General features: G+C 38.0%; 1 protein-coding gene across 1 annotated transcript in view; it reads left to right on the top strand.

Moving 5' to 3' along the window:
- The window catches only part of HHAT (hedgehog acyltransferase), a 148,565-nt gene that overhangs the window by 74,904 nt on the left and 62,169 nt on the right, over nt 1–11,492 (top strand). Inside the window, exon 11 of the mRNA XM_014308003.2 lies at nt 415–616. Coding sequence (XP_014163478.1) covers nt 415–616 — 202 coding nt within the window. The remainder of the gene's footprint in view (nt 1–414; nt 617–11,492) is intronic.

Below are 11,492 nucleotides of genomic sequence, written 5' to 3'. Positions count from 1 at the left end.
ACTGTATGTGACTTTATATAATGTTTTAAATTTTTTTCTTAACAATCTTATAATTTAAATTCACATGAAGATTACAGGTAATTTCTGTAGCTGACTTAGAAGTATTCCAATTTAAAAAAAATTGAATATTTGCTATTTTCAGTTTTGAGAATATAGTTTGTGCTATATATTTGCCTAATGCAGAGTTCCCAGGACTACAAAATTGTCCTTTTGCCAAATGGTACATGCACATATTTCATGAAGTGATCTACAGCTTTGCAGAAAATAGGGCAAGCTCTGTAAATAGAGCATGTCAGGTAGTTTTTCACATTCTTTTTTATGCTCCAAATTGACACATTTGTTCTGTGGTGGATGTTTTTCTGATATTTCTGTGAAATCTCTAACAGCACTGCTTATTTGTCATTTCACCTACAGGTACATTTATGTTCCAATGGGAGGATCTCAGTCCAGTTTGCTTGGAACACTGTTATCCACAGCCCTCACTTTTGCCTTTGTAAGCTACTGGCATGGAGGACAGAGTTATTTGTGGTACTGGGGTGCACTTAATTGGCTTGGAGTAATTGTGGAGAACGGCACCAAGAGGATACTTTCCATTTCACTTATTCAAGATTTAATTGTAAGTTGAATCTTTCTCCATTTCATATTCTTGTTTCCTGGCTCCATGCTCATCTGAAGTTGCTGGTTACTAGTTTGGTTTAACCAAGATTAAATCACGGATAACAGAGTTAGGATTCCCTTGCCCACCCCCGAGTATCTGAGGTAATAATAGTTCATATCACTAGAATTTTGCAAAGTAGCAGCAAAGCAGATGGTGAAATATGCATGGTCTTAAAAGCTTCCTCTGCAGTCCTAGAGTAAGCAAATGCTTGTCACGTTGTATAGGGATGAACAGAAGCCAGTTTTAACATTTGTATTCTGATTTCACTCAGGATGGCCTTAAAATATTCATCTTCACTAAAATTAGGAGTGTATGTTTCTAACCATGTGTTTCCTGGACAAATGTGTGTGTAGCAGCTGCTTGCATCTGGGAACAAGCTTACACTGGGAAATCTTATGCCACTAAAGAGCCAAGTAAAGAAAATGTTATTTTGCCTTGAAATCCTCTGATATTTTCATCTTACTTATACTTTTGACCTTCATGCTGTAATTTCCAAAGGACAAAATTGACTTTGATGTGCAATTAGATGCAAAAAGCACTATTTTAATTTTGATGGTCATTTTAATCTGCAGGTTTGCTCACTCCTAAATCCTAAATCTTCTAATAACTGTTTGTAAGACTAATTTTTGTGTCTTGCTTCCTTACTAGTGATAATTGCAGAGAATTCATACTCCTATATATTGTTGTTTTGGTGGAGACTCAGTCTGCAGCCTGATGGAGTCCTGATGCTCAAGGAATGATGCTTGCTGTCCATCCCTACCCATTTCAGTTTTCACTGTTGTGGCATCCTGTGTGTGGCAGCTGATATAGCTCAGTAATTTAGTAGCCAGTGCTACCTTACATCACCCAATTGTCCATCACTGCAATTTCAGTGATAGTCTGGAAGCAGATTTTTACCTTCCTAGAGAATTAATTTATCAGATCTATAAATCTTCCCTCTAGGGGGAAACTGAGCTTCATCATCTGACCATCTGCATATGTTTGTCTCTGGACTGTGAGACAGCATAGCTTTTTGGGCTATAGGAGGAAATAAAAGTGTAGGGGCTTTCTTTTTGTATCTGATGTCATTGTATTAGAAATTTTAATAAAACTCCTAGGGAATTAAGTTCTTAAATATCATATAAATTATAATGATAATGACATTATAAAGGTGAGGTTATATATGTTGGATTAATTTCTAACACGTAGTTCTAATTATAGTTAACTGTTGCTGGCAGTAGGGTTATTTTGTATAAATTAAATCCCTAACCAAGTGCATTTTACCCCTCTCCTCCATCTTGTTTTCATCCCTTGTTTTAAAGGCCTATCCAGTGTCTTCCATGTCTCCTCTGTTTCTCATTTCTATTTAGAAATATGGTTGTAGACCTTCGTTAGAAAACCCTTTCATATCTTTTCCTGAAATAGTTCTGAAGCCAGAATTTTTAATATGCATAGTTTTGGCATCTACATTAGTGCACAAGGCAGATCTTACTGCAGCTATGACTGAGTTATGATTTGCCTTGTGCCTTGAAGGTTTCCCTACAACAACATGAGCTACAAACCACTCATTGTTGCTCTGTCCTCACTCTTCTGACTAACTCCCATTTTCTTCTTGAATGCTGATGCTGGGGAGCAGATGAGTGGTTGGACTTTGCATTTTCCTTATCAATGGGAGTGGTGGTGTCATGTGACATTCTCTAAGATGTACCACATTTAAAAGAAACTTAAAACTTCCCAGTACCCTGTATAAATTTCCTCTTCCACCTTTTAATCTGTTTCTTGGAAATATTCCTGTAATCCTGTCTTGGTGAGGGGTGTGCTGCAAGTCCAATCACTGTGGTGTTGAAGACCCTCTTCTGGGGGACGGGTTTTTCACTTAAATCTCATCTGTTGACAAGCTGAAATCCTTTGCATTCTTGTGCTTCACTCAGTTGCTGTGTTGGCTCTTGAGAGCTATTTTTGAAAAGGAAAGTCTATTTTTGTCTTCAGAATAGCAGATGAGTTTTTGAAAAAATACAGAGCACAGGTTTATGCCTTTTTTAACCCATTCTATTCAGCAAACCTCCTCATATATTATCCTTAAAGTTGAGATATATAATTCAGTTGAGCAGGAGGTGCTTAGTAAAAAAAAATCTAGAGGTATAAGTTTAATTTCAATTTAACTCTGTTTTTAAGATTGAATTGTTCACTAAGAGTACCAAGAATGGTATCAAAATTGCCTCCTTTTTTTTTCCTCACTCAATATTGTTTCAAATCTCTTGCAAAGGGAAGATTAAAAATCAAAATACAACATATTCAGCTCTCATCTTTCCCTGAATTCTTGTGCTAACTAAATATATATATGCATATATCACCTATATTTATGCAGATTTTACAGTAGTTTCAGTCCCAGTGCTTGAGATCAGCACAATATGAGGAAATCACACTTTTGTAGCAGTCTGACAGGTTTAAAATATTATCTCAGGCATATTGAGCTAGAATGAACAAAGCAGAACTGTCATTATTTGTGAGAAGTAAAATCAGCATATAAACAAATACGTACTGAAAACAGTAAATTCCCTGACCCAAAAAATTGGTTCTGGAACTTTTAATTTGAACTGGTTTCAAACTGGTGCCTGGCTTCCTGCATTCAGCTTTAGAAGAGCTGATGAGCTTTCTTACATCCTTTTCAGCTTACACTCTCCCAAACTTTAGTGTTTCAGTAAGTTGTGTGAGGAGAAGTTATTTCCATGTCTTTTTTTCCTTATTGATTACTTTTTAGCTCTCAGTAAATTAGAGGTGAATTAATTAACATTTTCTTTTCAGCAAAATGTTATGTATAAAACAACAATAAATTCTAGGCTTCCTAAGATAGGGTGAATCTGGGAACTTTATATTAAATGGGAAAAGTTTCATTGTATTTTTGTCAGATATTTTTTCCTTTCTTTTTCAGGTGATATTTAGACCTGTACTGAGCAAGGTAGTGCTTTGCTTCACCGTTTCTGTATTAATTTCTTACAGATGAACAGACTTGAGTAGTAACTCATTTGAAATCAATGACAGAATTCGTATTGACTTTTAATAAATAACGTGTCTGATTTATGAAAGAAAATGCTAATGGCTAACACTCTCCCAGTGATTTCAAGTTTTTCCTTCTGTTTCCTTAAGGAAAATGATCTACAGAAAAGCAGATCTATAAAAAAATTAGATCTTGGTATAAAAATAGATTTAAAATGAGTTACACCTTAGAGTAGCTGGCAACACCTTTAAATCAATGCATTTTTGAAAAAGAAATATTTGGAGATTATCCAAAAGGAAGATGTATCAAAGGGAGTGAAGCTGGCAGATTGATAAAATTAATGTTTTAATCTAAATTGAAATAGCAACATTTATCTTTTTAGTTCTTCAGTTAAGTGAAAACATGTCATTCAGTCTAGTAAGATTTTTTAAAATTGAGACATAAAGATCTCTCTTCTCAAAATCATACTATGATGAATTTCTAGTTTAAGATCTTATTTTTAGATTTATTTGGTAAGAAACTAAATACACCACAAGCAATTAATTTTGGGAAGCCAACTACTTTTAGGTATGGCATATTTTAAATTTTTGCTATCCTTGTAAGTCTGGGTTTTTTTAAAGTATAGAATACTTTGATTTCTACATTTTCATTTATGGCTGCAATGAGGTGCACTAATTAAGTCCATTTCAATATGCTGTCATTTCCTATTCAGGCCCCCTTTGCAAAAGGAGAAGCATTTTATATGATGTCCATGGTTTTTTTAGTGGTTTAGATAAGACTTCATTAGTGTGTTAGATTATTGTTTTCCCTAGAGGAATGAACTCCATACATTTGTCTCTGTACTTAAAAGATCACCATTATTTTGTGCACCAAAGATGGGGTCAATGACAACTGGTATCCTCAGCTTTCCAGACAGAAGAATTTTAGATGATTTTCATAGTTTCTGTGGGAGTGAGGCTTTTTTTTTTTTTTTCTCTGCTTAATTTTGTTTGCCCTGTTGGTTCTGCTAGATGCATAAAAATTTCTGCATTTATTCATAGTAAGCTGTGCATTGCGCAGTGATCCTGCAGACAGCTGGTGTGGAGCATGAAAAGGTTCTAGTTAGCCTAACCTCTGGTTTCACAGGGAATTAAGCTGATCTAAAAGCTCATTGCTGTTGAAGGGGGAAAGGTTTAATTTCTCTTTCCTGCCTTCCTTGCTGTCTCACCACTTCCTCCTCCTCATGCCTTCCTGCTGGAATCTTTGCTCAGCTGATCTAGCTCTTTGTGGCTGCAGAAAGCTCAACTTCCTTGGGTTATTTTATTGCTAGATGCTTTAGCTCATGGAGAGGAATCTGAAAAGCACCCAAAGCAATCCAGTGTAAGAGACAAAAGCCAAGGAAAGGAAATGGAAGGGGAGGTGCTCAACTGCTTGGAACCTCCCACTTGTAAATGTGCATAAACAGCGCAGGGTAGCAGACTGAACCTCTGTATTTATGAGCAGTAAAACAAAGAAGCTAGTTGGGTTCTGCTGCATTAATTACTCTGGCTGTGCTGGGGCACACATTCATCCTGACCAAGATGGAAGTGCCTGTATATTTCACAACCATATACATATTCAATGTATGTGTCCTATATACATTGAAAAATTAGTAATTATTTCCTTTCAATCTTTTTGCAAGTATAACTCACTGTGAACTACAATGAGACAAGTAAAGTTTCCTTCTTCAGTAGAGACAAGATCTGTCTAAACATTACAAAGTCATTTGAGGGAGGTATGTTTGTTGACCACCTTGGAAGATTAATAAGATCTCTACAATAAATAAAAACTCTAACAGCTGTTCTTCAGCATGCACTGGGCTTTGATCTTCCTCTTACTTCATTTGGTGGAAAAAGTACTTATATCTCTTGTATACTATTGTCAAGCCAGTCTGGCCTTTTCTTTTTTCCTATAGTTTTATATAATTCTTACACAATTTTATTGCAGTGTAGTGATTTGGTTAAGTGACAGGCATTACCAATGGTACTTTCTTCATAGCATCTTTATGCACTTGCTGTAGAATTGTGTTGGAGTTTGTTACTTCACTTTCTAAGAATGAACTAATTCCCTTAATCAGACTCTTATTCTCTAATGCAGAATTGTTTTTTGAGACTAGGTACCAACCAAAATGTCAAAACCCAGATGAGGGGAAGGGGCTTGGAGCTTGCCACTCAGTCCCTACTGCCCACCCTGACCTTGAGTTCAGCCATATCATCGCTCTAGCCAGAAATCTTTACTATCCAAAGTAGACATACTCTGACTCAAAATACATGGAAATTTCTGCTTCTAGATGTGAACATTAGTCAGGGCAGATTTGTGACTACTGGTCTTTGATACTCAGAAGCAGCAAGCTGAGTCAAGGTGCTGTTCTGTACTGAGATGCTGAATGACCATCAAAGGTAAATATGGGTTGCCTGATGCATCCTAGTCAATCCAGTGACTTCTAGCTTTGCTAACAATAGTTCTGAGTCAAGCAATTCTTGCCATGTTTCTGCTTTTGCTTGATTTTATTTTTTTCTCTCTTCTCCACCCTTCTGTGGTAAGGTTTCATTTGTCTTAATGGAAGTAAATCCCGTAACGTTTTGAGTGCCCGGCTAAAAAGTGCTCACACAGTCACACACTTGCATTGTGGCACTGGTTTTCTTTGCTGAGGGATCTTCTTATCTCAGACTCGGTAACAAAGGCTGAAAATGTAGTAGAAGGACAAGCACATGCAATGTGATACAGAATTCTGTGTGGTAAATGACAAAAATGACTGCAGAAATAATTCAGAGATAACATTTTATTGTTTTCTAGCTTTTGAGGCTTTTTTTTTGTTTAATCTTTGCAAGAAATATTATTTTTGATGCCAGAAGTAGAGAAACCATTTCTCTGATATGGTTACTGCTCTGCTCCAGACAATAATGTCAGCTGGGAAGCCCCTGGCATAGCTGCTTGGTTGTCATAAAAAAACCCCAAAAACCATTTATCCCACCTACCAGCATTATTTACTTCCTCTTCCATTTTGGAGACATTGGACAATTTTCTGGTGCTAGGTCATTAATGCTGTTTGAAAAGCAACTAAATCATGCTACAGTGTGAAAACAAGGCAGAATGATGCTGGTTATGTGCTTCTTTGTTACTGTTACAAGAATACAGCCTCCCTCTGTGGTTTGCCTGAAAAATTAGTCCAGGCAATAGATGTCAGCAGTTACAGAAATAAGAGTTAAAGTCCTGAGGAGTGGTTGCACTCTGTTCTTCCTCCTCTGCCTTGAGCTACAGAACATTGCTGCAGGGAAAGAATGGTCTTTATTTGCTGATGGTGTTTGTCAAATGTCTCCATAGGGATTATTACTGTGTATTATTTATTTGGTAACCGTCAAAAGGGGCAAGATCAAAATTCAGCACTAATGATTGATGAAGTTGGATCCCTTCCCAACTGGATTACAGTTTAAAAGCTAAAAATGTTAAAATGTGGATGAAAGAACTGAGAGAACAACATGGGCAGAATGAGAACCCAAAGAACAAAAACAGGGATGTCAAGGACCTGGACACAGAGCAGAGTGCACAAATCTCTCGATCAGTGAGAGCTGAGACACATTTACAGGACTATGTACACTGCCATTACTTGGCTAAATTCCCTGCTTTAAACATAAAACAGAAAAGAGGATGGTGCATTTCAGTGCTGTTCATTTTGCACTTTTCACAAGTTGCCACTTAAAAAAGAATAAATGAGCAGTTTCTTTGAGAGTAAAGAGTTAAATGTAGAAGTACAGAAATTTCCTTGTGTGTATGTCAAACTTCCACACATGCATCTGTAAATGTAGTGGATACATACGAGCTGGTAGGAGGCTTTCTTCAAACAGAAGGGGGAGTTGGCTCTTTGCTGAGAGATGCTATAAATGTAGATCTATTGGAAAATCTAAAAATGAAATGGTGCTAGTGCAAGACAGCGTTTTGTTGAGTGAATGTTTAGTAAGACTTCAATAGAGAAGATGAGTATCTTCTCAAATACTATATATAGCATTTATTCCTAAATTCAGAATCAAGTTCTATTTGTGAAAATAGATCTTAACTGACAGCTGCTTGATTTTAATTGTGTGGTCCTCTTTTTATAGGAGTTATCTAGGGAATTACAGGTTGTTTGCATCATCCTGTCTCTTGGAAAAATGCTGTCAGTTCCTGCTTTTGTGTGTGAACCTTCCAGGAGCTAATTTTTACCTTTGCTTTGCAAGGAAAGTATATAACTTGAAAAGAAATGGGATATGACCTCAAGCCACAGTTCAGATTGGGCAGAAGGGAGGGAAAAACTGCAAGCAAAATGAAATGCCAGAAAAATGAAGCAAACTGAAATAAAGGGGATGTTTCTGGGTTAGAGTTAGGTGAAGAACAGAACAGGAATGATTGCCATGATTACTGAAGGGTACAGTGTATGTTGATGAGGAAGTAAATTTATTCTTCTGCTTAGTGTGGAAGTTATTGATGGATAAGATCTGGTAGCACATCTTGTTCACTTTCCTCTTGCTGGTCTCTTCCTTTCTTCGTATGTTGCACCACTGGGGATTCCACAATTTCTTTTAGATGAATTCATAAATTAATATTTTGTACATGTGTTCAACCAGCATTCTTTATTTTTGTTGCTCTTCTGTTCTGTGCTACAGTCTCTACTCTTACTCTGTTGAACATCTGTCCCTCAGCTTCAGAGTGCAGGAATGTGTACCATATTGAGATGTCAGCCTCTCATGAACTGCCTTTCCCTGGCTCCTGTTGATCTTCAAGCATAACTTCTGTTATCATTAATGAGCACGTGTAGTCCCTCCCTTTGTTTCTGCAGTCTCCCAAATGCACTTCTGTCACTATGACCCTTTGCCTGCTGACAATGTGTATTAACACACATAAGATGCTCCATTGCTTGCACCCAACCCATCTTTATTTCTACTGCTCACTTTAAAAATTAAATAAATTGACATTCTGTTTGGCAGAGCTTTGTCACAATTTTCAGCCTTTCCTCCGTCCCATCTGCTCCCCCAGCTGCTCAGTCACACCCTGCCCTCCATTTTCAGTGTGCAGATAGATAAAATAGCCAGGAACTGTTAGTCAGGATGTGTCGCCTCCCTTCCCACTGTCCCATCTGCTCCTCGCTCTCTTTCAGCTTTTCACCCATGCTCCTGGTTTCTGCTGTCCCGTTATTTTTGGCAAACGGCTGCATTGCGGATGACCCAGATTCAGGATTTGTATTGGGGTGTTTGCTCTTGCTGTAATGTGGCGATTCCTGGGGTTCAGGGCATTGAAGAGTTAGCTTGTCATTTACCTGAGCACATTTTCTGAAACAAAGCATTTGAGGAGGGTTGGCACCTTTAAGATTGATTGAATGGTATCCCTTTTGTCAAAAAGTATGGACGTTGTGAAGGGGGCTTAATTCTTTAGTGGAGGGTAAAAACTGAAGCTCAGAAAATTGCACTAGTAAAAAGAACTTTGAGGTTTTTTCTAAGCTCTTTGCTGATATGCATAAGAACACCACCTGTACCCCTCCTGTACAGGGCAGCTTTACTCATAAACATCCATCCATCCATCCATCCATCCATCCATCCATCCATCCATCCATCCATCCATCGCCTCCCCGCAGAAATCCTTGTAAACCCTAAATAACAGACTATTGCAACAAACGTTTAATTTTGGTTTTGTGACGTAAAGATGAGTCAACCTTGCATCAGATTTTAAGCATTGTTTGTCTAATAAAAGCCTTGAGGAAATTGAAAGGATGGAACTGTAGGAAGCACACTTAGTCTCCTCTCATACACCGGGAGAGGCAATGAGAGATAATGCAGGACTAGGTGTTATTTTCATGGTAGTTAATTTGCTCTATTTCTTCAACACAATAAATAGTGCAGTTTCTATATCTTATTTGGCTGATAGGTTTGAGTGGGAGAATGAAGTCTGTAGAACAGAGAGTAATAAAATATTGTATGCTTTTAAAAGAAGAAATATCTTCTAAAAGTTGTTCTAGGTTGTCTTGATCCTTAAAAAGCAAAGGCAGATGAAAATAGAATAATGTAGTCTCTAGTTTGCAGTTTGTAGTATCAAGTATGTTTCATGTCACTCTGGTCATAGTATCTGGCAGTCTTCTTCCACAGCGCATATGTTCACATAAGAGATAATTCAGCTGCTTCTCCAATTTTATCACACGCTCTTGTTTTACCATGTACTTGGATCATCAATTCTCTGGATGGGTAGTTCATAAAGATATAAATGTTGTGAATCTCTGTTTTCCTCCATGAAAATAGACTCTTGCTTAAGTTGCAGGAAATTTAATTCCTTTACATGGGACTTGTTAAAGTATTTTCAGTATAAGCAAGCTTGATAACGTCACTGACTTAATGGAGAAGTTTTCTTTAGTCTGTCCCAGAACAGCTCTATAAATGAGATGTTTTGCAAATGCAGCACACATAGATGTTTTCCATCTTATGAGTGTTTGCCAAGAAGTTCCCAGCTAATGTCTGTCAGGGGAGACTGCCTGCCACTTGTCACTCTGTCGTTGAGCTGGGTTTGCAGCATGGTGGCAAACATGTGCCCCTGTTCCTGAGCCCTGCCTAACCCAGTGTCCTGCTTCAGACCTGCTCCCAGAACAAGCCCCTGCAGCTGGATTTGGCAGCTCTCTCAATGACGAGCCTTTGGGATATGCCAAATCACCATGATGCCACCACTTTTGCTAGGAAAAGTGTGAGTGGTTGGTGTAGGAAAATGTAGGCTTGCTTCCCTGATAAAATACTGAGGGATCTATTTCTGTAAAAAACATCAGTGTGATATTATGTATGGGACTGTCTACTTTTGACTGCTGTACAGAATTCAGTCTTAGGTGTCTCCTCAACTTCATAGAATTACAGAATAGTTTGAGTTGGAAGGGACCTTAAAGATCATCTAGTTCCAACCCCCTGCCATGGGCAGGGACACTTTCTACTAGATCAGGTTGCTCACAGATCCATCCAGCCTGGCCTTGAACACTTCCAGGGATGGGGCATCCACAGCTTCTCTGGGCAACCAGTGCCTCACACCCTTACAGTAAAGAATGTTTTTTTGATACCTAATCTAAAGCTAAGCTCTTTCTGTTTGAAGCCACTCTCTCTTGTCCTGTCATTTCTAGCTTCCGTCTGGAAGACTGGATTACTTATCCTGGTCATTCTTCCCCACAGGATTTTCTCTGTTGTTGGCTAGCTCCAAGAAATAAATGCATTTACCTGGACTCTCAATTTAATCTTTCCATGCAATTCAGTGCTATCTTTGTGAACAGTCCTGTAAAAATGCAAATTTACTGTTGGTAGCTCTAAGTGACACTAGAGAGAAGTTCCTTTAAATTCTGCTCTGCTGCTTGAAGCCACTTCTCCTGCCATGTTTGTGTATTTTGTGCTCATAGTGGTGTAATTAACTTGCATAGCAAATTAAATAAGTATTTTCTCTCTAACTCAAAATTCCACCATGTCCTTTACCTTAACTCTTAATTCTCACCTAAATGATCTATTCTGGTGTGTGTTGTCCTTCGTCAGCTTTCTCGAGAGACAACCATTATACAAGCTTCCCGTTTCTGGCTTGGTTTTCTCTTAGAGGCTAAATGTGACATGCATGTGTAAGTGGAAATGGATTTAGGAATGGAAATGTTTGGACTGTGCAGTTTCTTTTCACGCCTGTCTTCCTCTTCCACTCTCAAACGCCTAAGATTTCCTTGTCAAGGTACATGATAGTACCATTTATTTTTGTAAGATGGCTGCAAAGGCTGCAACATTGGGAGAGCTCTGATAGCAGCCAGTTTTGCTAGACCAAACAATGTGCAGAGGGAAGTTTTTCCCAACATCTGGCAAAAATGTC

This window comes from Geospiza fortis, unplaced genomic scaffold (assembly GCF_000277835.1).
Source record: "Geospiza fortis unplaced genomic scaffold, GeoFor_1.0 scaffold41, whole genome shotgun sequence".
NCBI lineage: Eukaryota > Metazoa > Chordata > Aves > Passeriformes > Thraupidae > Geospiza > Geospiza fortis.
The sequence above is the reverse complement of the archived record's forward strand: the minus strand, read 5'-3'. Positions and strand labels throughout refer to the sequence as shown.